The 27,196-nt window shown below is 42.1% G+C and overlaps 1 protein-coding gene across 1 annotated transcript in view; it reads left to right on the forward strand.

The window, feature by feature from the left end:
• col8a2 (collagen, type VIII, alpha 2) overlaps nt 1-27,196 on the forward strand; it is a 49,606-nt gene that overhangs the window by 13,978 nt on the left and 8,432 nt on the right. The window contains exon 2 of the mRNA XM_085792180.1: nt 23,844-24,035. Within this exon, the coding sequence (XP_085648306.1) occupies nt 23,873-24,035 (163 nt within the window). The 5' untranslated portion in view covers nt 23,844-23,872. The remainder of the gene's footprint in view (nt 1-23,843; nt 24,036-27,196) is intronic.

The raw sequence follows: 27,196 nt of genomic DNA on the forward strand, positions 1-27,196 counted from the left end.
GGATGTCTGACCCTGTGGTGCATTTTGCAACCTTTTGCTACTTGCTAATACCTATTTATTGATTTACCCTGATGTGTAATCCGTCACCAATATGCTACTGTTGTTTGATTCAGCCCTCCCCTACTGTAAGACCTCAGTCTACCTTCAGACAACAACCTCCTCCAAAAACGTGACAGACCAGACCAGACCAGACCAGCATGTAGCAGGAGAGTGGGGGGAGTTTATCTGTCTGCCTCACGACCTTAAATCTCCATCCAAGGCCAACAACCACATAAGCAGCGTTGCATTCCGACGACTGTTATTTCGGCATTATGTCTATTTGCACTGTTCTCAGTTGAGGGGCTGTGAGAAGCCGTCTAAACACAGCTCTCTCATACCACGCAATCCTGGCCAGTGTTAGCATAGCCGGCCGAGTGCAAATATGGAACAGGGTGATGGAGATGTCGGATAATTGCTGCTCCTTGACTTCATGGGCTGTGTCTTGATCCTTTTTCCTTCAAAACTTCTTTTATCCACCTGTCCAGTCAGTCTCTGAAGCATGCAAATCCTCATACCTCTTCAACCACGTTACAAAAAACATTTCCATACATAATTCTAGCGGTGTCTGGTTGTGAAAATTACCTTCACAACTGGTTTTGCCTAAGTTCTGAGATTTCCATCTCTGAGTTTTTCTGCCTCCAATATATTTCAGCGTTGATGGATGTAGTTTTATCTGTGGTGATTGCGTTTTAAAATTCTGCCCTAACCTGACTTCACCAGAGGCCAGACTCAGGTCACACATCTGGTGATTCTAGTCTTGACGAAATTGAAAAAGACTCTCAGCTCGACTCCAACACTCCTGATTCATGACTTTTACTTGGAATGACATTTGCCAAGCCTTAAGATTTTTAAATGATGTTATAAAAAATGTGAAATTTGACAACAGATGCATTTTTAATCAACCAAACAGCATCCAGTCATGTTGCATGAGTAGGAAGGATATAGATGTTTGTAATGCAGCCCAGCAGACAAACAAATAAAGACTTGGAAGGACTTGGAATAAAAAGTTCAGGACTCTCTTGACTTGGCACTTGTTGTTCTTGACTTGGAGCTTTACTTTGGGATTCACAACCAACACTTTGGACGTATTTGGGACCTACAAAACAATGACTTTGTCCCACCAGCCTGTTAATCGGGATAATCCAGGAAACCCAATATCACAAGCTTTAATGAAACCATTTCTTTAGTAGAAATCAGTTCCAGTATCAACAGTTCACATCAACTTCTACTGGCTATCCAGAGAAATGAGACCCGTGATATATGAGAGGGAGGTTGATATTGAATTTTTTAAATGTAATTTTTCAATTCTACAACACCACAAATATAATTTCATTACCTTGATTGTATTTGATGGCAGCAGAAATTTAGGCTGGACCTATCCATCAGTGAGATACCACTACAGTTATTTTGAATAACAACAGTTTGACTGACTAACCCCAAAAACACCCTTGAAATTGCTGTTATTATATCACAATGGACTCTGGCTGTTCTTTGCACTCTGTAACAATGGTTTGACCCCCTACCTCAATCTGTTTCTCTCTATTTTTACTTTGACCTGTATGTCTGTGATGCATATGTATGCACACACACACACAGACAAAAACATGCACATGCACACCCTCACCCGCGCTGACCCGCTGAAGCCTCAGCACATTTTTACAGCCCATTCAAAAGCCATTACCCTTGCTATACAGAACACGTATTAGCTTGTTCTCGTTCAAACCCACCTACCACAAACCTCACCCTGGACATGAACCACCTACACCTCCAACACACGTAAAGTTTTCTTAAACTCATGGTTCGAGCATGAGTCGATGTCTCCTGTCCCTTTACACAGAAAAAACACATGCACACACACACGAAGAGTGTTGGGGTTTTCACTCCTACCTCTCCAGACCTAAGTAAACACACTGGCTTCCAAACCATACAGAGTCGTGCTAAAGAGACGCGTCAGCCGGGACTCGGGGTTATGCTTTCTCAGCAGTGGATGAATGATTTGAAAGGAAAGAGAGGTTTTGTGGGCAATTTACATACGCGGGACTTTGAGTCATTTTGAGGTCGCTTGCAGGTTGCAGGTAGCCATTCCTGTGGTTCTGGATGGACCATCCTATCTTTGTGTATTAGCCTTGATTCAGACATGCACCACTCTGTTACGATCATGCATCTGCAAGGAGGGAGGATCAAATAAGCAGACAAGGGAAACAAAAGACAAAAAAACTAGTCTAGAATTGGTTTCCATTTTGTAGTGTATACCCCTAGAGCACAGATTTCAGATTGGTTGATGAGTCTGTTACCCACCTCCATTCTCTCTCTCTTGCCCGCTAGCATGATATTGCTCAACTGGAAAACAATGGCAGAAGTCCTCCATCTGGTTGCAGTTTGTATCCCGTGCCAGTTTGAATGGGAATAATACAGAAACCTCCAAGGGGCTTAAAACAACAACAGTTCACAGTCGAGAAGACAAGTTGCATATTTCCAGCTACTGTAGCAATAAACACACACTCTCACACATGCATAGACACTTGTTCATACACAGAGAGACTCAAGTGTATAACTATTAAATTGATATAATTTGAAAATCTGGTGACTGATTATGATCAGGGGAATGGCAGAATGCTATTGAGAAGACATTAAAATTATGAATTGTATGGTGAGACGGAGGGAGAGAAAGTATAGCATGTATTGGGCCCATGGTAAGTGCAGTGGTGGAATGTCCTGGGGTGTTTTAATGGAGTTTGTCTCTCCACACCTGTGGAACTAATAGCGTGCCACTGAAGTCAGATGTCCTATGAAAATATTTGGTGGAATGAGAGAGGGGGAGAAGGGGGCGTGGATCAGTTCGGAGGTTCATACCTAAAGACAGGCGTGTAGTTTGGCCAAGGCCTAGGATTTCCATTAAACGGCAGGTTTGAGGAACAAGATAATTGCTCTAGCAGAGTCTCCAGACTGAACCTCATCTCCTCCTCTGTCCCTGTTTCTCATAGAAGCACTCCATGTGCAGCAGAGTCTCTCAGAAGAAAACACACCGTTTATGAGCAAGCTGTTTGTTGTTTTCAACTTGTAGTCAACTGTAACTGAATTTAAAGGTCTTTAATGGATTGAACAACACGTGTCCCTGAGGTGCACTAAATATTTTTGTTGTCAAATAAATTACTGAAAAAATAAAGGCCTGTCAAGCGAAAAACACTTTTTCACTTCTTTTTGTTTTCAGCCAGTAACAGTGATATGCCTACAAAGGTTTTATGAGGTCAGTGAGAATAAGAAGCCAGAATGTGGTATGGAAATGGGCCTGGTAGCATTAGGGGATTGGTTGAAGCTTTCCACTGATGCAACCACTCCCCCTGTTGCTCCCTCTGTCTTTCTTTGAAGTCAATGATGGCAATAGTTATCTAAAATGATGATGTTCCCAAGTTCCTTTTATAACTGGGGAGTGAATTGTGGTAAGCAGTGCAAAATAAGTATGTTATGAGTTATTTTTCTAAATATCTGCCAATGGGATAAGACATTTTTCATGTGCAGTTGCACTTATTTTGCAGTTGTACTTTGATCATTTTATTAAATCCAGTGATGTTCGATGTATGTCTGCCTTTCAAGCCATCCTAGTGACATTGCTCTAGGGATGGCAGTATCAGTCTGTCAGCCATATTGTTCCAGACTGAAGTATCTCAGCAAGTATCGGATGGATTGCCATGAAATTTACAGGCACTAAATGACTTAATATGACTTAAGATGGTCCTTTGACTTTTCCCTGTAGAACTGCAGTGTTTGTGGTTCTCCTATGTGAAATGTCATAACAGCCATTCCTGCCCCCTTCAAAATGAATGATAATAACTTTTGCAATCTACCTATCAGCATAGGGCCATCATTAAGTCTTACTCTAGATATACATTGGATTTACTGCTAATCAACAAATGTTAGCATGCTAACACACATAAATGCTAAGTATTATACCTGTGAAACATCAGAATGTTAGTATTGTCATTGTAAGCATATCAACATGCTGGCTTTATGGGGTTCATAATATGTGTGATGCACCCATCCGTTGTCTATACCACTTACCCATGCAGGGTTGAAGGGGGCTGGAGTCAGTCCCACCTTGGTGCCCTATGTTGGGCAAGGGGGTGGTACTGGGTACACCATCACTAGTTTATCACAGTGCCAACCTATAAAGACAAACACCACAAACACACTCACATTCACAAGAGTCATTAAATTATCCAGCATGCATGTGTAAGGAGTGAGGGAAGAGGCCAGCAAACCCACACAGGCACAGGGAGAATGCAAACTCCACCCAGACCCTTCTTCCTGGGCGGCAACAGCGCTAATCACTATACAATGACATAATCAATCAATACATTGATTTTCTTTACACTTTTTCATTTTCCAGCTCTGGAATGAGAGAAACAACAATGTTAGTAAAAGTAATTTCCAGACTTTCCTGTCCCCACCCTAGGGTAAGGCCATTGAAAACATACCACACATGAAAGTGTGAATGCTATCTGCATGAATTTGAGTGACAAACACTTAATTCTCAAATTATATGATAAAGACAAAGCCTCAAAACACATTGGTAAATCTATTTCACAAAGCAAAGTCATAAAATTCAGATGTTGCAATCTTATGACCTGAAGAAAATCAACTTTTACCTGTGTCATTTCACAGACAAAAGTAACATAAAGACTAAGAAAGCAATGGATCACTGTTTTCTGAATGTGTATAAATGTAATCCCTTTTGCAAACAGATATACACGTATGTGGTACTGGTAGTAGAAGCAAAGCAAGTGAACATAGACTGACAGAGGTAACAAACGGGAGTGACATTGAGATTTGACCCTCTGACTCTTCCAACTGCTTCATAATTGGTGACATTTCCTGGGTCATAGTGGGTCACAGTGGGTGCACAGTTGGAAGCACGAAAGCAGTGATGGTCTGGTTGCTTTTGACTGGCAGGTGCTTAGCTGTGGGGCAGATGCTGGTTGATAAATGTAAAAAAAAAAACACAGAGAGCAGACGTGAGGTTCAAAGGAAAGCTTAGCCATTTCTTGCTTTTACAGTGCTATAGGGTCACATTCCTCCCAGACACAGGCTTTTAAATCCTTCCAGAGATGTTGGAGCACGAGGTGTGAATGGATAACGGAGGACTTTGCCTACATGAATATGTCATGAGGGGAAAACCGATGAAGAGCTGTCAAACTGTGTTGAATACGATGTGTTGGATGAGAGGAAACAAAAGGCCTCCTTCATTTGCCAGCCATCTTCGGTCACCAGAGCAGTGGGCAGACAGAGGGTGAATAACTCGATGGATCAAGCCCCGTCTAAAAGCTGTGGCAAAGTGCCGGGCTGCCCCATACCACATAGCTCTTCCCCTCACCCAGACTTTAATCTTCATCCCACTTTGATATCAAAGACAGAATCACTAATGTGGGAGGAATGGAAGAAGGGGGGAATGAGGTAGAAAGAGGGGGGAGTAATGGGGGAATAATTGAGGAATACGGTTTCCAAAGCCGTGTTATTTTTTTATGAAGCTGAGGGACGTATTCAAGTCTGGAGATCAAACAGTGTGGTGCTTTTTATGTTCTCAGACCACAGTGAATGAAGGAGCTGAGGTTTCCCGCAGCGGCCTGCTCTGTGTCATCTGAGGAACTCGAGCAGCTTTCGCTTTCCCTGTCTACCTCTCTTTCCTCCTTCCTCTCTCCACTGTCTCTCCAGATCTTGCCATTAAGCTGCTGTGTCAGTTGTTGGAAGTCAGTCCGGACCTTGCTTGGTCTGATGGAAGCCGTTCAAGTCCCTTAATCAGTCAGTAGATGGTATCTACTGTCCTGACAGTTAAAATGGCACACCGTTAAACCTGCCTGCCATGGAGGTCTGTACTACTACCTTTTATTTTGGAATGAAGTAGAAAGATTATCTTTATGAAACATCACATAAATCACAGAATAATTGATTCGTTCTGTGTAGCTGTTGAAGTATCAGGTGTTCAACAGAACGTAAAGCCTGCTGTGTGTAAAATGTGACAGATCATTAAGAAGGGTGTACCCCAGAGGAAATGACACATTTTCTCATCTATGATCCCACTCACACACTTGCACATAGGTTGGAGGCTTCTGCCCGGGCAGGGCAAGATCACACAGTCAGCCTAATCTGACTCACTGTTGCCGACCAGCTTCTGACCACACTTGGCCCGGTTGCTCTCTGGCTTCACGCGTCGCACTTATTTGCCAACTGACAACTTGTAAACAAACTTGGTGAAAGAGGCAGCTCAACACCCACTTCTCCCTTAAATCCCCTCTTCATCCTTGTCATTCCTTATTTTGGCGGGTCGGTCATCTAGTTTGTTTGGAGTAATAACAGTGCAGAGACTCCCACCCTTGGAGGGATTTAGTTCACTGGGAGGACTGAATATTACTTCATGAAGGTATACCTTTCACTCTGTCTTCCTTATTAATGTTCCTCATTTGACCCTTTGTGTGTCATACTGCACAGAAGAGTTATTGTGCTACAATGAATGGACAGTAATTACGCAAACTTTTCTTAAATATGCAAAAAGATATATTTTTGGCCACTTGGGGGCAGCAGAAACAAATTTTATCACTTTTTTTTTTCTTTTTTTTAAATTTTGGCTAGTTTATAAAAAGACACTTACATGTTTACACATCCAGCACATGCAAAGCGAAATTAGCCACCTGGCAATTTTTCCACCAGCGCCACAGACTCTTGAGGGAAATAACTGTCTTTTTAGCTGCCACTATATTCACTTACTAGTCACTAACTTAATATGTCTGTTGTTTGATGTTGGACAGGTAGCATACAAAGCCTGTAACCGCTTAGCTGCCTCACACAGTTCATAACAACAATATCAGCTTTAAATAGAAGTACTTGTAAAGTTCAGACAGTACAACAGCTGCGTCTCCCAGATGTTTCAAAGTTACAAACTATTTTTGAAGAACATGTGCACCTCCAGCTTCCTGTGAAGACAACAGCACCAGTCTCTGTCTTTTTAAATTTATTTGCCCTGGATAGGCTCTGCTTAAGGAGCCTGGCTTCCACCACCTCTCACCATCTCTCCATCCTCCCCCATTGCTCCTTTAGTGTCCAAGGATGTGTCTCATTCTCATGTCTGTGGTGTAAGTTTTATTCCTCTCTAACTCTCATATTCCTCCCACCAATCCTCCCGTCCCCTCGAGCTGCCAAGTGGAGACAAAGAAGCTGCTTCAGCCCTCCTTTGGTCTGGTGATTATCTAAGCGAGGGCCCATCAATCTAAACTAACTCCAGACTCTCAAGAATGTCCCCTTCTCATGGCTGCCAGGTTGGAGATAAACACATATCTGATCTTGAGAATCAGCCCTTAATGAACCATTAGAATCATTATATGCACAAGGACCGATGTAGCGTCCCCCGGCCTTATCATAACCTCCCAAACTGTGCTCTGTCATGCTAGATGCACCGATACAATCTGATTGAGGCACTGAGCACAGATTCCACTGTTCAAAAAAAAAAACGTACTCAGTGTTTCTTTATTTCCACTTAATTTCACCCATTTGCTACATAATGCATAATGAGAAGGTTATTATTGCGTCTAGCATCGCAGAGGCTGAATGTGCCGTTTTATTGGCTCTTGGCAGCCATGCAGGAATTCCATGAGGCAGGTGAACAAGGAAATGGAGTTCATTCAACACTACACAATTATCTGAATGTTTGTTGTCATTAAATTCTCTTCGTTTTTTTTCTCCTCCCTCCTTCCTGATGAACCACGCTCAAACTTTACATTCTGGGGAGCAAACCAGACACTTTTACAGCCCATTAACCATAAATTTGCCCTGATTTTGTTTTGTTTTAACAGCAGTAACAGATGTGTAATTAATTCCTTTTCACTAAATTAAATTATACTTAAGATGCACAGACTCTCTTATAGCATGCAGACATTTCTTTTCAAGTTGCATTACATAACTTCTCTGTCATGTGGCTAAACTGTCCCAGACTGACACTGTCGCCCGACGCCGGCTTTGATCGTCATCATCATTATATCTTGTCACATAGCAACTGGAACATTCCATCGTGTGTCTGTGATCACCTCCTGATGACTGGGCCTAAGAGATAAGAGAGGAAAAATGAGGAGATCTGGTTCTAATATGAGAAGGAGCCCTGATGAAATCAATCACACAAACGGGAACTGAACAGGGAGTCACCCCGATTAGTGTGGAGAGAGCGGAGGGGTGTTGACAGGACGGGAGGGAAGGTCAGAGGGAGACACTGTGTCAGAGTGGGAGGGAGGGTGAGCCAATGAGATAAAAAGGGGGAAGAAAAAGGGACATCCTCCTCTCCGTCTGCGTCGTAAGTTTTTAGGGAGGAAATATTGAGTTAACCTCTGTATCTCCGAGCCACGCTCCGCCTGTCCCGCTCCAATCTTGGACTGATTTATTCCTCCTTTGCATCACCTCCCATACTCCATACTTTTTTCTCTCTTCCTCACTCTCCGGGGTTGAGCTAAACAGGCAGGGTGATGCACAGGATACGACAGATGAGAACAACAGCCAAGACAGATGTAGTGTTAACATGAGATGAAGTTGCACAGTGACATTGCTGTAGCTCTAGTGGAACTGATACAACCAAGTGATGTTCTCAAAGGAAGCACATTTTTGGTCTACGTTCTCCAATGTGAGCTCTATCACTGCCTTTATTTTTGAAAGTGAGTCCGTGAGGCCTGGCTGCAGATCCACTTTTTGTTTCCTCCTCCTCAGCGTATGAAGTGTGATTATTAAAACAAGGTGCAATGCTTCTGGCAAAACCTGCACGTCTGTGTCTCCCTTCCTTCCTTGATATTTAACAAACACATCTGTCGAGCTGTGTTGGATCTCGAGCAAATTAGCAAACAGCACGCCCAATTTGTCCTCTGTCTAAAATCAAGAACATTTCGGTTAATGAGTATAAATAGTTTGAGTATATAGCAAGCTGTGGCAGGCCGAGGCTTTTTTGTTGTTGTTGTTTTTCTCCTGGAAGGTTTATTGTCATGATTTTGCCAAAAAAACAAGTCGGCCTGTTTCTCATTGACTGAAATTGAGAACACTCTGGACTTCTGCTAGGTGACTGATGACATTTTTAATATCCAGGTGCTATTTCTTGATTATGGGAGTTATAACACCACATAATTGAAGGCTGTAGATGTGTGAATTGTTTGCTTCAAGGATAAGTCTGGTGATACTCTGCATCTCATGATCAACAAATCCCAGGAAAGGACCACAACCAACGATGAATTGATCCTACCAACAAGTACGGTCTCTGATACAGCTATTGTTGTCTTGCATTACAGAAAAAGTAACTCAACAATTTGCCACTCCATTGCACTGGCTAATATCCTCCCTCATTATGCACTGCTGTGTATTTTAAGCCAAAACCACATACACTGTTCTATTGTATCAAACTGCAACTGAATACAGAATACTGAATAAACCACAATATGCAGCTCTATTATGAACTTTATTTTCAAATGGAGATGTGTTGATAGGGTAGATTTCTGTCTTTATGGTGAAGAACATCCCATTATTCAGATAATCCTGGCAAACACAGGAGAGTTCTGTATAAAATTGACACTTAAAAAGAGAAGAAGTCATTTTTGTTTTGTTCAGGTAGTTTAAAGGTGTAATAAATCCTTTAAAACTTTGAATAGTCTATCAGACTTTTCTTTGTTAAATCATATTTAGATTTTTTTTTCATCAGTTTCAATGTGCAAAATACATTTGTCAAGCTAAATGAAACTAATTCTGTAAAGCCTGTTAGATAATGCAGTATCAGTAAGTTAGACTACATAAAACATGTGTTCATGTAATTTTACATGTATGCAAGTGTTGCTTTTATGTGCACTTACTGTTAACCCCTTGAAACCCACTGGCCTGCCAGTGGTCCCAGCATGCATTTGAAGCAATGCAGTTAATGTATATTCTAGTACAGTGTGTGCATGAATCTCACTCAGTGTGAAGTCACAGACTACATCAGACATGTCGTAATGTACATCAGTGTGAAATGAGACCAGACATGATCCCAACCCTCCTCTTGTCCTCCCCCTGTCCCGAGTGTCTGACACTTCTCAGGCCTTCTAGTACCGTCTCATCTGACCTGTGCTCCTCTCTGGTGACTCCTATAGGCTTCATGGGGCCCATAATAGGCTGATGGTATTCTAATGGGACATATCACTTGGTTTTCTCACAGCTTTTACATGACCCTGTGGGTGAAAGTCTGCAGCCAAATATCTTCTTTTATGTGTTTCATGCTAGAAAAGCAGACAGAGTGTGACTACACAGATGTGCTTATCACATGCCTGCTCCACCAACACTGAACTGTTGTTTCAACGACTTCTGCTAAAAACAGCTTGGGAAGTCCTAAAATGTATTAAATGATATGCCAGGCAAGGCAGGATATTGACTGTTTATGTGCTGTACTCCACATCTGTGTTGGCTTTACATTGTTGCAGCTGCTTTTTTTAAAAATGTCTTCTCACTTTCTGATGTTTTGACAACTACCTAACATTTTATTCTCATTTCCTCATTTCCATTCCTCCCTCTGTTCTCCGCCTCCATAGACAGAACTTGTACACACACACACACACACACACACACACACACACACACACACACACACACACACACACACACACACACACACACACATACACACACACACACACACACACACACACACACACACACACACACACACACACAGCCATGTTCATTCAGCCCAGTGGTGGATTTTGGGAGGTGTGAGGCCAGAGCTGGCAGGGTCCTTTTACACAACCAGCTCTCTTAGCCAGCAGCTAATAAAGACTTGCATTGATCCTGATGGGTGGGGTGGGCTTTAGTGAGGACCACAGTCAGAGGAGGCTATGCACTGTACGCTGGTGGTCTGGTTACTATGCATGCATATACGTGTGTGTGTGTGTGGGGTGAGTAACAGGCGCTTTGTGGGTTCTTCTCTGTTGGAGACCGAAACACCCAGCGAGGGTCAGCAGTGTTTTAAGTGAGTGATCAATCAAGTGGAGGCCAATGAACAGTTAATGGTCCTCAACTGGGATTCAAACCATTCATTGAATTTCCATTTAAAACATGGTATGAGGTGGAAGAGTGGAACAAGTGATTTTCGAGCAGAGGGGGATTCTGCAGATTTAATTGTGCACTCTACAGAAGAGAAGAAGTAGAGGGAAAGTGACTCAGTTTGAATCAAAATATGTTTCAATTTGTTAAATGTGTAGCAGCAGTTAGATGAATACACTCCCTGTTCTTATCTCTTCACCATGTTATAGTGTCTCACTGCTAACACACTACATAAATGCAACAGTAATCCCTGCAGCCCCACACTACTGAGAAGACGGCAACATAGTTGTGATGGTGTCCAAGAACTCACAGCACATCGCACTGTGTCATCCCGTCCCACCTCCTTATCCTCCAATGGCCCTGTGTCATATTGTCTGAGCCCTGCAGCAACAAGAGCAGGATACATGCCAGCTCATTTCCTGGTAGCTACTTTGCTTCTTTCTCATGATGTATTTAGTGGATCCCTTTTCAGGTTGATTTTCAATTTTCATTTTCACACTCGACAGAGAGATCCAGGAGCCTACAGTTACTCATATTTTGTGGCTGTGTTAATTAGTTTCTCTGATGTGTTTGTTTTCTTCCTATTTTCCTATAACTTGTGAAACACAAATAAGAAACAGACTCTACAAATCAAAGACTGAATTCATAAAGTTTGCTCATTTTGGTGGCTAATGTTAGCTAATGTCAAGTTCTAATCTTAATGATAAACATTTCAATAAATTTATCACAAAATTTAATCGAGACATAATCACACACACCTCACAAGGTGACATGTTTGTGTGCTTGTGTCTCTTGCTCTTACCAGGTTGTGCAATCACAGTGTTTTTAATAGAACTGACTCATGAAAATGAATGGAAATTCAGTGTGCCATTAACTTGCAATTGCTACTTACTTGTGGCCACAGTGGCAGCTTTTCAGATGTTACATAGTCTCACTTTTTAAATGGAAATCCAATGGTGGCATCCTTGGCGCTAAGTGGTAATTTATGAGACCGTTTTTCTTTTTTCTTTCCTGCACTTAGCAGCATCTCAAAGCATGTCTTGTTACTCTAAACCCAAGAGCCTGAATGGCCTGAAATTTTACCAGTTTTATAGTATTTTATTTTGAATGGCTGCTTAAGTGTACATTTATGTTTATGGATTCACCCTCAGCTATTTTATTGTCACAGTCTAAAACTATTTCTAACAATACTCAACGGTTGATGAGGGACGAGTCATTTTTCAGACCACTGAACCACTGAGTCTCATTCACTGATGTTTCCCACAAAATTCAATCGTGCAGCCGATACAATGGATTTACAAATTGCTAGTTCAATAATTCATATAGGAATATGACTCCAAAACCATGGTAGGATGGGATTTCTCTCTTCCTGGTCTATTGTCTGTTTTTTTGGTTGTCCGCTCTGCCGCCTGTGCCAGAGAAGCCCATTCAGATGGAGCCCAGTCAGTCTATAGTCCAGTAGCCTCCAGCATGGAGGCATTTCAGCCCCTTCAGGGGGATTTGACCAAGATTTCCTGCCCCTTATTAAATTATAATCTCCCTTCTACCTTTCCTTCTTTCTCCCCTTCTCTCCATTTCGGAGAGAAAAATAGGCCTCCCCCTCTGTTTTGCTGCCAACTGATGTGTGTGTTTGTGCGTGCGCAATGCGTGCATGTACGTGTGAAGCTGTTTGGGCTGCCAGCGGAAGGAGTGTGCGAGATGATTGGCGGGGCACGCAACTGAAGTGGGTCAACAGGGAGATCAAGAGCTAAAGCTTTTACTTTCTGCTCCCTTTCATTTCTCTCGCCCATCTCCCTGTTTTTCTTTCTGCCTGTCGTATCGACTTCATGTCTCCTTCATGGCTTCTCAGTTCCTCCTCCTCTTGAGTTGCTTCAATTTCGTTTACGGACCTAAGGCGCTTTCCTCTTTTTCTTCCTCCTTTCCCCATCCCTTGACATGAGTTTCCATCTCTCTCCATCGTCACCAGTGGTAGCCATTGACGATGTGATCTGTAATAGCTTAGTGCTTTCATGGAGTGTCAAACTGTGGAATCCTTTGATAGAAACAGACTACAAGAGGACTTTTCTGGGCTTTTCCCTCCTGGAAGTTAGCCCCGGCTTCGTGCAGCTTGGGACTTTTTCCAGTCCTGGCAAAAAAAGAATGGAACAATTGATGGTGTGCGATTGTTCCTGGTTTAGCCTCCTTATTTCAGCGCCCCAGAACATTTCTCACCTTCAGACCGCTCAAATCTTAAATAGACCCATGCACTTCATGGGCTCCACATGGGCTTTGACTCCTCGCCACAGTCAGCTTTGCCTTAGGATGAACTGCCACCATGAATATTTTTGCCACAAAGCCAGGAAATAACGAAGCTTCGTTGCGGAAAAGCTCACTGCAAAACTTATTATGGAAAAAATTGTGGTGGCTTGTTTTGAGCTCTTCTCTTTGTTTTGACTTTTGTCAGTTTTCTGTGTGTTCCCTGGCCTGTGTATGTACTGCACATTTCAGAGGCCCCATTCTGGCAGACTCAAAGCCACCCACTCAGTGAGAGGAACAAGGTAACAGCTACTTGGAGACATGGCACAGAAACTCAAAGACATAACACAGACCAAACTCAGACCAGCCTATTAGAGCCCCATGGAGTCCTGCATCCAATTCCTGATCCTGGATAACACCATGACCTGGCCGTTCACTTAACCCTGCCCTACAGGGATCAGACCACTCATAGCTTTCCAGCTCTAGCCAGACACAATAGGCTTGTAAAACTTTGGATATCTCCAAATGCCAAAATCCACAAGACTGTAACACAAAGAGTTTGGAGAATGTTTTATGGTTTTTGTACCAAAAGTGCAAGTATAATTATAGCAATGGTCGGGGCCGGGCAATTTGAATGAATGAATGAATTTTCAAAGTTTTGAAATTTAGAGGCTTGCAGTAACGCCACCATCAGGATTTGGTGCCTTGCTGGGGCTTGAACCCACAACCTCTGACACCAAGAACCAGCTCCTAACTCATTGAGCTAATTGGCCTAATGTCGCCTTTGAAATAGACTCAGGGAGTCATCAACCAGGCAGCAGTTCAAAGATTCAGAGATTGTCAAAATGTCAGAAATTCTGTTATCTAAACAAAAATCTGATAATACATGAACTGCATCTTGACAGCATGGAAATGTTGGTGATTTGTTTTTAACGATAAGTGTTTTGCTTTATAAGAGAAATGCCATTCTTACATTGACTGCAGTTGTTCCCATGAGAGCATGTTATAAAAAAAATCCGTTTTTGAGAGTAGTAGTCACACAGATCTACAACGATGCAAACTTTAGCCTTAGTCTTTTAGCACACATAATCAATATGGCCATCAACTGCATATTTAACTTTTAGCTTTAACATTAGCTTCTGGTAAGTTCATCTAATAAAATCTGCTGGTGACAGTCATTGTTTCCAGCCACAAAATCCACATATTCTTTTGCTTTTGTTAACTTCTTGGAAAGACTGTTGTTTGAAAAAATGAATGGTTTTTGAGAGATGAATGTGTCACTGACTGTAAACTTTTGTTAAGTGTGTATGTACTGTGCTAGAGTGGAAAGTGTCATTTTCACTCGATGTCCCCTCTCACTTTCTCCTGTTTTCTCTCCAGACCTCTACAGTTATGTTAAATTAAGAATAACAGAGAGCTGGGTATATGTCAGTACCAGTGGACTTACAGAGGGGAAAAAACGCCTTGCTTGGTCAGGTCTTGGCAGCAAACAATAAAAGTATTCACACCAGCAATGAGCAGCACAGAGAGCGGGTGGATTAAGGAGGAGAGAATAAGGGGAATCAGAGAGGAGGAGGAGGAGGAGGAGGAGTGAACTGAGGCTGCCAGTCGAGACAGAGTGATCATTCTGATTTACAGGAGATTATATGACCAGGGGTCCTTGAAGTTTTCCCTTTTGAGGCGAGGTCATCTCCACAGTGCCCTCTACCACACAATCTCCTGTACAGTTGTATATTCCAATGAATGGATCGCTGTTTGTCCTAAGTTCAAATGTTTCATATAATGAGAAAGTGATTCGAGCCAGGCGTGTCCATCTTTGAGAGTGGATGTGTTCTTTCAGTTGCCTCTCTTCCTGGAGTGAAAAGCAGAACATTTATTGCTCTAGAAAGGTGGAAGCAGCTCACCCTTTATGAGATTATTTTTCTTACTCTTTCCTCTCAATTACCTAAGCAGGCCCTCATGTTGGGTTTTGCCGGGTCAGACAGAAAGGTAAAACTGTGTCTGTCTGCCATCAGACTTTTGTTTTCTCCTGTTCTCAGCTCCCCCATACTGCACAGTAACTGGCTTTCTTCGAGTCTAGATCTTTTGCAGACTTTCAATCTGTCTCCCCTCGGCTGTATCCTGAACTTACATGCTTCACAGAAAGATGGGGTGATAAAGCATGAATCGCTGAAGCAGCAGGGGGCCAGTCTGGCAAATATATTGTAATTAATATCCCTTTACTGGCCTGAAACGGCTCCTGCTCCAGGCTGAAGCACAGCTGAGGGTCATCTTAAACTCCACATGCAACTGTACATGTGTGAGGTCCAATAGGTTAATAATCCTGTGACTAATAAGCCTCAGTTTGACTGCTTCGCCCCCCTCGTCCCTGAGTGCACACACACGTACACTTTCATATGCACAATTCATCACCCCCTCAATCTCACGATTAGCACATCTGCTTCTGTACTTAAGTTAAGTGCCCAGGGGTATTGAACGTGTTCCTCTGAATGAAGTCATCAAGAAGTGAAAAACTCTCTATCTGACCTCTTCATTTCTTTCCTCTCCTCGTGTTTTTTTCACACCCTACTAACCTGTCTGGCTCCCCACACTTTCCACCCACCACTTAATTTTACACTTTTACCTGCCCCCTCTTAACCCACTCCAACAGCATAAACTCACCCCTCTAACATCTCTCAGTCCTTTCCACACTCACTCTGACCATCAGGGATGTTAGGAAAACATAGCCCCACTCAGCAGGTACCATTTCCTGGACTGTTGAGTTTCTTTTCCTTTATCCACTCCGTGTTTTATTAGTTTTTCTTCTTTGCTGAAGAAAAATTTTGCCTTTCTCAATCCTGTCTTCATTTCACCCACAGGTAGATTTTAAGCTGTCATCCTCTATTTTGCTTGTTCCCATAAACAAGCCATTCCCATGACACCATCATATCAGTGATAGCATCTCAGTTGAGTCCTAGACAGCAAGCAAGACGGATGACAGATAGATGCAGACATGATTGATTCACAGAAAAAACAAGGGTATGACTAAATGTGAGTCAGACAAAATGTCAGGCGTTGTTCTTACAGAAGTTAATTTTACTGGTCAATTTCCAATTTCAGTTTGTTAGTCTTTAGTATAGAATAGAAATGAATGAAATCTTGCACTCTAGGACTATCAGTCTGACAGTGATTATGACACAAATCTGTTTAAACATATGTAGCAAGATAGATTATTTACTGCATGTGGTTATTTTGGATTTAATACAAGCAGAACAAGCAAGTATATTACTTTAATAATAATAATAATAATAAATTTTATTTAGAAAGCAAATCAAATGAAACATGGTAAGCCTGGCATTGTATGTTGATTTGTTTGTTACTGTGGACTGTAGAGTCTAATCTATCAATTCATGTATAATAGTAACATTATAATTCTGTTTAAGAAACTTAATTGTTGATGATCTGACTGGATTATTCTGTCCTAGTTGAGAGAGAGAGAGAGCTTGACTGCTTGAGCAGCAGCAACAAGAGAGAGAGAGAGCGTTGGACTGTGTCTCAATAGAAACATCTAACCTACACGGTTTCCTTGGTTTCTCCAGTCTCAATAGAAAAATATTTGTAGTTCTGAAATTAGACACTGACCACATATGCGGTAAATCACTGATACACACATTTTGCACAAAACGGAAAGTAACGTGTTGTTATAGCAACACAGAAAGCAGGGGGAAAGCTTGCACAAAGGCACAAGAAAAACGAAATCCCTTGGTGTAATTATTCACTATTCTCATAGACACAAGCACACATAACTCAGGAACTCATGTACTAGGTTACTATCTAAAGAAGAAATTGGCTGCGTGGAAAAAGAGGAAAACAATATTTCTTTGACATATTCAACAAGTCTAATCATTCTGTCTTTTCTCATCTGTCTTCCCACAGGACTAGCTGTCAGGTTTTCTTTTGAACATGTTAATAGTTTCATCATCTTCAGTAGTTTCTGTGAGATCTGTGTAATGCTTACAGACGGAGCGTCATTTAGGATGGGACAGTTGTACAAGGCCCACCCGCAATGCTGCACCTTATGTTATTGCCTGAACAGGCAAATGTTTAATGTGTAAAGGTGCAGAGTGTCTTCTGTGCAGCTCAGATATTCTGTACATCATCATTATTACTATCCAGACAGAGGAGAGAGAGATTGATGGATGAAGTCTGTATGCCTGTGTGGTTTGTGTCTGTCTCTTTCTCTCTCTCTTTGACTCTCCATCATTTTCTGTATCTCCTCTGATACATGAGTATGTCACTTGCTCTATGCTGCTATAACCACTGCTAAATTCTGTAAAGGCTTCCCATAAGGCTTTGCAATCTGTAAAGATTTGCACTCATACATTAGTGAGGTGGGTACTGAGGTTCTGTTCCTCTAGTCTACACTGAACTGGGAAAACCTTCTCTTTATAGATCTCACTTTGTGCACGAAGGCAGTGTCATGTTGAAACAGTCAGGGCCTTCCCAGAAGACGTGTCACATTGTTGGAAGTAAGGCTGAATAATAAATCAAAGAATTATCAAAATTACAACATGGCCAAGTGCAATATCCAAATCACAGGAGCTGTTAAGTGTCACAACATATCATAAAAAAAACACTGAGATGCTACACAGACACCCTGACCTACAAATTACCTACTCCAGGGAACATGCTTGTTAGGTACAAAGCAAACAAAAGTAATAGTCAACCAAGCAGATTTGCATTGAGGACAAAATGGTCATGTTTGGTCAATGTTTTACATTTGATTAAACAATCAACTAATTGAAAACAATAAGAAAATAACTAAGTCTGCTATTCAACAATCCAACAATTCAAATAGTTCTTAGCTGCAGCTGAAGTTAATACATCACAAGTAACTTCAACTGGAACTATATTTGACCATGTAGTGTTTGTATGCACCCATTTCTATACAAAATGGAAAATCTGATTTGTGTCTGTCTAGGGAGTTGTACTGTATAATATATGGTGTAGTTGTATATGAGTAAATGGCTGCTCTGTAATTTACTAATGATTCAGTGGAGCCATGAATAAGAGAACATAGGAGCTTTTATTGTGGAGGTGCAGAGTGGACAACTTTTTCCTAAGAAGCAACCAAACAAAACCTTCAACACACTTTCCAGCTGGAAGCAACTGAAGTAACACATGTTAATGCCTCATCGCATATGTATTAGCTTTGTGCTCATTCACGGACACGTTACGTTAACAGCCACGCTCTTGCCCCATGTGCTTATTTGCACAGTGTTAAGTAATGCAGGGTGTGTACAAAGCCACCAAAAACTGTGACCACCACTCAAATATTACACGCTTTACTGACACCGGAAAGGTGTAATGGCACCAGTGCTACTCAGGCAGGAGGGGGGATTACCTCACAGAAAAGAAGGTGATTCTCTAAATAAAACCCCACATGCTCCATTTCCTCTCCCCTACACACACACACACACCCTCAGACTCAATAGGAGCTGTATGGCTCTGGCCTCCAGCATGTTGAGTAACGGCTGCACTCACTTTCTCCCTCCTCTGTGTTTCCCTTACTTTCTTATGAATGTATAGAACAAGGCGTTTACACACAGGTCAATGGTCAATGGGGCGCTGTGTTGTCTGGGATTACCAGCAGTGTTTGGGCCTGTTTGTGTATGTCTGCAGGTGCATGTCTTTTTCACTGCAAATCTGTAAAATCCGTTAATACTCAAATGTCTAGACTAGATTGAATAATAAACCACAGATGTATAAATTGAATTTAGGTGTATAAATTGAATTTGCTTTCAAGTATGCCTTTCTTCCCCTCTAGTGATGGAAATCCATCCCTGCTGTAAAAGGGAAGTTTCCATTTGCTTGCTGAATTTACAAGAAGAGAGTTTGGTAAAGGAAGTTGGCTGTGGTTGGATAGGTTGACCACTCCTGTGGGTTCATGGTCGTTGTTTAGAATGGTTATGGTCATGGCTGTGGCTTTGGTTTGTCAGGATTTGGATGAGTCAGCTAAAATTTGTGGTCGGGCTTTAAGTGCAGCTGTCTGTGAGACCTGTGGTCATAACCAAACTAACCATCATGGACCTTGGTTGTTGTTGAACCATTTGGTGTTTTTGTAGAAGTAGGCATTACATGGTACATGATGTTCAGGTGATGATTCCTCCACTCAAAGAGCTTCTCAAATTGTCACCACAAAAACAAAAACCCTCTCTTCCCTCCATGACATTAAATCCTCACACTCGGTCTACCTATAATCTCTCTGTGGCACGTGGTTTAGGAAATGCCTGGTAGTCTGGATCCACACATGCACTGCGTAAGGGAAGTGGAGGCAGAGCACCTTCAGCCTCACCTCCCCAGTGCTGTTGATTTCATTAGCGGGTAGACACAGAGCAGTTAGGGAAGTGTGTGCTTGGCGTGAGCTCAGCTGCGGTGTCTGTGTCTCTTCTGCCTGTCTGAACAGGCCACTTGAGATGCTGCTGAGTACGGCTTTGGAGGCTGTTGAGTCTGCTCTGGCTGCCCGAGGCCTTCGCACATTAGCATTTCGGCTCTGTTAAAATGGCATCCAACACATGTTTGAGAAAGGCGAGTTTGGAGTTTGCTTTGTGCTGAGGACTCAGATTACCAGGTGGTTTGGAGGCACATCTGTGAGGTGTATCAAATATGTGGGGAAGTGGGATGTCTATTTTCTTAATGTGCACTTTCCAACATGTGTCTCTGTGTTTGTTGTGGACATTGATGGGTTACTGAACAGGCCTACCAGGCAAAGGCGTAGGGGCCCAAGGTCTGAGGAGGCCCCTTTTTTATATCATGTTTCAACCAATAACAATCCAAAATAGTATTCTCTTTATTTTATTCTCATTATCTCTCTGTATACAGAAGCTACAGCAACAGTGCGTGCACTTAAATTAGTATTTCCAGCTTCCTGCGGTATTGTATTTGTATTTGTATATAGTATTTTGTATAGTGAGTACAGAAGCGTGTCTGTGGATCTGTTGTTGAGTTGCAGTTAACATCAAGAGATGTTGCACATCATTAACCTCCTGCAAAATGTCTCTGAAAGAGATGCAAAACAACTTCAAAGGGAGAAAAATGACCTCCAACAGACAAAATGTCAACAACAATTATACAAGATGACCACAAAGAAAGACAAAACAAATACAGACACAAAAACAGATGACGAAAAGATGCATATTTACTTCAAAGAGATGTAAGATTTTAAAATAGAAGCCAAAAAATTGCTGTGTCATTTGTGATCACTTTGCAATTCTTTCTCTTGCAGCAGCGGGACGGGGTGGGGAGGGACCTTTTACATGCCTTTGACCAGAAGCATACTTTCTCACAGTCTGGCCATGGATGTGGGCGTTAGACGTAGCATTCAATAATTTGACAGCTGTCTGGCAAGGTGTTGACTGTAAGAATGTGCTGGTGGAGTTGGCGTTGCCCTTTCACACCAGAGGGTCAGCCTCGCTGCTATTTCCTCATTAATGCTACTTTTCTGTTCTGCTGTTTCTTCCTTTGTGTATTTTTGGATCTGTTGCTGTAATATGTGTGTGGTGATTTCTTTTCTCAGTAAAATCTGTTTTATATAAAGTGTCACTGGGCCTGCCAGAGGAGGCCTTTTTCGTTGTAACTTTGGATGCGGCTCACGTTTAATGACTGAGGGAGGCTTTGATTCACCATTAGCTCCTCTCTCTTCTCAGACCCCGGGTTTTGCTATGGTTTGTTTTGAATGGACCAGTTTTATGTGAAGATGGAGGGAAGTTAACGAGTTTGAGTGTTTTCAAGACACCCCGTGTAACCACTTACCAGAGGTATATTGTGTTCTCATGCATGCCGAGAGAGTGTGTGTGCCGTTTCGTGGGTGTTCTTGTGTGCGAGGCTATGTAAGAGTCTTGGTCCAGCAGTGGCCCGTGGTGGCCAGCCAGAGAGGATTGCGTGAGATTTTTTAACAATGTCTGCAGAGCTTTTCAGCAAAAACATTTGATAAACAGATTGTGGAGGCCTGTGAACGAAGTTTGTGTCTGATCCCTGTTCATGCACAGCTTCTGTGTTTTAGTGCGTGTTGCTCTGGTTCTTCAGAGAGCTTGACGCCTGCAGAATGGTGGGCATCCAGAACCGCCTGTTAAATTACATCTGCACCAAAACCACAGACCCCCATACCAGACGAGCCTCCCTGCCAGCCAGCCAGCAAGTCGGCCAGCGACCAAACACTGCCCTCCCAGTACTGGTCTCTCTTTCTCCTGTTTATTTCTCTTAACATCTTTGTCTTTGCTTTCCTCTGCTCCCATACTTTGTGCTTCGGTGTGAACATTTTAGAAGTGTTATTCGAGTCATCAAGGCAAAGATTCAGCATACAACATATACACAGCGACATAAACAACCATAAACAGACACCGCAGACACACACACACACTTATGACTAATCCCCCCCCCCCCCAAAAAAAAAAAAAAAAGCTCAGAAACCTAGAGAACACTTTGGTTAATGGCTGTAAAACAAGAATTTGATTGCCTAGCTATGTGGTTGCTAAACAATCACAGACAACAGTGAGGCAAAGCTGTATAACAGATCTGATCTCAGCACACATGGTGGCAATGAACACACCTTTTTCTAAGCACTTGTGATTTGAAGTCCTCCGTGAACTCCCGGATTACTCCCAATACCTGCTTCCAATTAACTGCAGTGTGTGATTTGATCGAATTTTCAAATTGAAAAACGTCGGATCATTTTCAAATTAGAGAAAACGTCAACTGAAGTTGGTGTAACTCCTCCTGTGCCTCAGAGAAAACTCCTCTACCTTACGCAATCCAAACTGGATCCTTCTCCGCAGAGACAATGAAGCCTGTCTCAGATATAAACACACAATAACACGATGAGTGTTGTGTAACAGGAGAGTTTAAGGATGCAAATGGTAATGTGATGTGATCAGATCAGGTATTGGAATGACTGCAGGCCTGGAAACCATATGATCAGGGTTTAAAGAGGAACTAAGCACGATTTTTCCTGTGGCTATGCTACATTTTTACCTTAATTAAAAAGCTCCGGAGTAATTGTGATAGTTAACTACATAATTTGTGACTTGTTACAGTGAGAACGGAGGCTCTCTGCCTTCACCTGGCGTCTCACGGCTGAAAACCAACCTTGCAACATCAGTGTAGTACCTGGCCACCGCCCCGGTGTCCCAGCTCTCGTCTCTGCGGCACTGCAACACAAACGCGCTCCGTAACCTGCAATCTTTTGTTAATGACAGTTAAGACTACACAAACATACACGTCGTAACCTTGTGTATGTTATATAACGTTTTCCACCGCTCCTTGTATTGATTTCGGCTTTGTTGTAAACAAATGCACATGGCTGAGAGGAGGGTTAGCAAAACAGAGGAAAAGCAACCGGACTTGCATAGTTCCCCTTTAACAATAGCAATAAAGAAATTAAGTGTATCTCTCTTGTGTCTTATTTGGGTTGCTAAACGTCACCTATCCCTGTTATTGGTGTTACTTTGACACATCGTCCAGTAGAAGATATTCTACATCAGTTAAATCAGTAAATCCCTGGTAGGTGAATGGAAACAAACTTGCTGTGTGCAGTTTTTCACAGCTATGCTCCATTTCATCCTCATCCTTCGACCCTCTCCATGCTTAATATAAGCGTGACATTTCTGGCGTTAACTCCTGACAGTCATCGGTCCACAGAGAGCTGACGAAAACAGCACAGCTGAGAGCTGCAGTTGAAATTTATGCCATTTTCACACATCACTTCACCACTTAAAGTCAGTCGTGCACTCTTACAGTCGCTCGCTTATGATACACAAACACACTAACTATCCTGTGGCGGTTTCCTGTTCGCACCTGACCACAGTTGTGAAAATATTTGGTGGAGGGTGATGTGGTCATGTCTTCCTGTAGTAAAATTAAAGTCAACAGATCTGCCTGTCGCAGTTGCTCGAGGGCCATCTAGACCAAACACTGGCCCAGCCAAATACTTACCACACGCCGTACCTGTGCAGCAGTGGACAGCAGGGACATGTTACAAGTTATATACATGTGTGCATCTTGACATGAAAGTGCACCAGTGCTGGAGATCAGTGTGTATGGCAGGACACGCTGTTACTCCTGCTTTTGTAGATGCCAGCTAACCTTTTATCCCTTTATATTTGTGCAGACATAGCAAAAGCTTCCCATGCTTTTGTGCAAGAAACATGCTTCCTGTTTCCTTGGTTTGCTTTGGCCAACTGTCTGTGGCTGGCTTGAAAAGGACATAGAGGGTGTGGAGAAAACGCCAGAGCACATCATCACAGCAGGGGAGATTTCATATCACTTCATGCCTTCAATATAATTTTGAAATAAATAAATTCAGTCATAAAAGACAAAATTCATGTTTCACAAGGGTAAATTGCTGTCTTTCAAGTATCGCCAATGAAAACATTTTTCCACAAAGTGTAGTACAGAGTAAAATTGCATCTGGTTTTATATCCCACACTCTCTTTTTCTGTTCCCTTCAGTTCTTTGTGCGTGACACCTGAAGCCTGGGATGCTGGTGACCATGCTTTTGGCTCCTGTCTGTGTGCTACTGATGCTGGGGGGGCGTGCTCTTGCTGGAGGCTACCCCCCCATACCCCACGTGAAGTACATGCAACCCATGATGAAAGGGCCTATTGGACCCCCATTTCGAGAGGGCAAGGGCCATTATGTTGGTAAGTAATTCCAGTAGGTGCAGTATTACTTGTGTGTGTTTTATTTAAATTCCTCACTCAATAACTCTGCCTTGGCCAATAGGTCTACTTAGTCCACTGGGTCAGTAGAGGCTTTCTTTCTCTCATGTTCATTTAGGCATTCACCAATACAGTCATAAAGTAGTGCTTGACTCGAAGTCTGCAAACACTATCTCCTTGTTGTATGTAGTTGGAAAGTAGCCTTAGAACTCGATATTTATCCAGCTATTTGAACTAAAGTGAGCATGATAATTATCATAGGATAATGATCATACTGTACATAGTTTAAAATGTAATTGATATGGAAACCACCCCGTGAACAGGACCACATGAAGCCCCTGGTTTAGTTTCTCTTCAGTTACAGGGTAAATGTGGGTCTTTGCCCTGTGGGTTCAGCAGCCTTTGGCCTGAGTGCCCACTGGCTCAGTTATTCCTCCTGCCATCTGGGTGGTGTTATTCCACTGTTCATCACATGTTCTTCAGCTGTTTGATGAAAGAAAGAGGGTGTGAAGTGATTAAAAAAAAATAGATGAAATGAAAAGCTCAGGCTAGAGAACTGGGAAAGGAAACGGGCAATAATCACCCTGCAAAAATGTGCATGTTTTAATTATCATCATTATCAAGTTTGACTAAAGCTTCAAATACAAAATCTGGATCATATGAAATGTGCCTTGTTTTATCTTCTTCAAAGCAAAATCCAAACCAAATGAGGGGCACATTTTTATTTCAGTATCATAAAATGGTGTTTGACAATGAAATGTTCCAGAAGTTGGATTCAGATCAGATTCAGGCTTGGAATTCATAATTTAAATCCCTAATAGAAACATCAAAGATCTAATTTAGCCAGTCCTAAATAATGCTTTCTGGGATTGGGTGAGAGCACTTCCATGTGCTTCTTGTGAATATAGTGCTTTTACTGCCACTCAGTGGTCCAATGTCCACATTGCATTGCACCACTGAAATGCTCTATCAGACATTTGTATAGCAGTATGTAGCATCCATCTGTAGCAGCTCAGTTGAATATGTCTATATAAAAGACAGTTAATATATGATTTTATCTTTTGATTTCAAGTTATTATATTTACAAGCACATGTCTTTGTGTTTCAGCCTAGTTTAGAATTGTCATAAAATCTCCTGTATTAAGTGCACAGTCGGTATACAGTTGGATTTTTATCAACTTTTACAGATAAACAGAAACATTTTTGTGCTGTTGCAAGAAGTATCATGTCATCAAACAGCCTGTGACTGCAAAATGGAGGCCAGCATACTAGCCTCCAATAAATATCCTGGTTTCCAGGATATTTATTCTACCATTTCAGTCAGACAACTCTGAAATGAGAACAAATAATTTATTGAGTATAAGCATGCAAGCTGAAGCACGAGCATGGTTGCAGCAGGATTGATTGAAAGCATTGCAAGCTGAAGCACAGCATAGGTATCCCAGAGCATGGCTGCAGCAGGTTCGGCGTCAGGCTCTGTCTCAGTTATTCGTTCCCTGAATGATCTGGTTTGCCAGACATTACAGGGAATGAAGCAGACCCCCCCACAGGGAATCAAGAGACAGAGCCCACAGGTGGATGCTGGGGAGGAGGTGGGTTTGCAAAACCTCACGGGCAGCGGCAGCAGCAGCAGCGAGATGTATGCAGAGGCAGCAGCAAGGCAGCAGAGCAGCAGCAGCAGCATAGCCAGGGACGAGCAGGTAAACCGGGGGGTTTAAATAGCCCGCCCTATTTGGAGGAGGAGGGCATGTGACTGATCAGCTGATCAGGATGGGCGCAGCTTGAGTTGTCTGCCTGAACTAGCTCCGCAGGCTTCGCATCATATGTGAGAATTTCCTAGTGTGATAATTTGAAGATATTTCTCAGCCTAGATCAGTGACAAGAATGCAGCCATGTGAAAATGTGATCAGTAAATTTAATAAAAAAAACATTAAGAGAGTTCAAAGAGTTAATAATAACTTAACTTCAAAAAATGTCAAATAATTTAATGAGCTATGTTTAATGTCCATGGCTTATTGCTACTATATTCGTTACAATCTTAGATGGATTGAAGTGAGTATCTTAGCACTGTAAGGGCCTTCCAGCCTATTGGGTGTTCCAGTTGCTTTGCTTTTACAAGAGCATATTTCAAGCAGGCCTATTTGATAGCATAGACACAAGTCTTTAAATCTCAGGCTGCATCATGACAAGAAATCAAGAAGCGTTTATGCCCTTTCACATGTGACACACTTTATCTTTCCTCTTGTGGTGATATACAGTATTAAGGTGGTTTACAGCAGAGCGACATGACAGCGAACAAGAGTGATTACTAATGAGGCCATAATAATAACTGCACATTTGAAAAGCATGTTTTTGATGGATGGATAACAATGACAAAGCATTGTAAAAGCATTGCAAAAATGTGCTTTGGCCAGAAGGTGGCACCCTTACTTATAGACAAACCTCATTGTACAAAATCTGTTGTAAATAAATCAATGTTAAAAGCTGTAAGTCTGCCATTGAGTGAAAACGTGGCCATTCACAATGTACAGTCTATTTTAATGTCTGCCATATTTTCTCTAAGCACAATAAAGTTCCAGGTTCAAGGTTCAGTTTATTGTTGCTTGCATGGTTACGCATTAAATGAAATTTGTACTCAGGACCAGCAGCGTACAATAACAGTGAGTTATGATTTCTATGTATAGATCAAAATAAACAATAGATAAACATAACTAACAAGTATATAACTAATAAATATAAATAATAATAAGAAAAAAAGTGCAGTGATTAAAGTGATATGTTAGAACGGAGCAGAGCAGCACATTAGCAGCAAGTGTATTCAGTGAGGAACAGAGTTGAACAGTCTGACAGCCTCTGGGTAGAAGCTTTGTTTGAGCCTTGTTGTTTTGGTAATAAAGCTCTGCAGCCTCCTGCCAGAGGGGAGGGGTGAGTAGAGTCCCCCATGATGCAGGCTGCCCTGTCCCTGCACATGCTGATGTAAACATCCTCAGTGGAGGGAAGGCTGCTGCAGGTGATCTTCTGGGCAGCTTTGCAGCACCTTCCTGTCCGAGGCAGGACAGTTTCCATATGGAGAAGGGGAGTGTAGTGTCCACCACACACCTGAAGAAAGCTGACAGCACTGAGGTGTTGAGGCCTGCCTCAAC

Source organism: Trachurus japonicus, chromosome 11, assembly GCF_045865225.1.
Source record: "Trachurus japonicus isolate A0001 chromosome 11, Traja_1.0".
Lineage (NCBI taxonomy): Eukaryota > Metazoa > Chordata > Actinopteri > Carangiformes > Carangidae > Trachurus > Trachurus japonicus.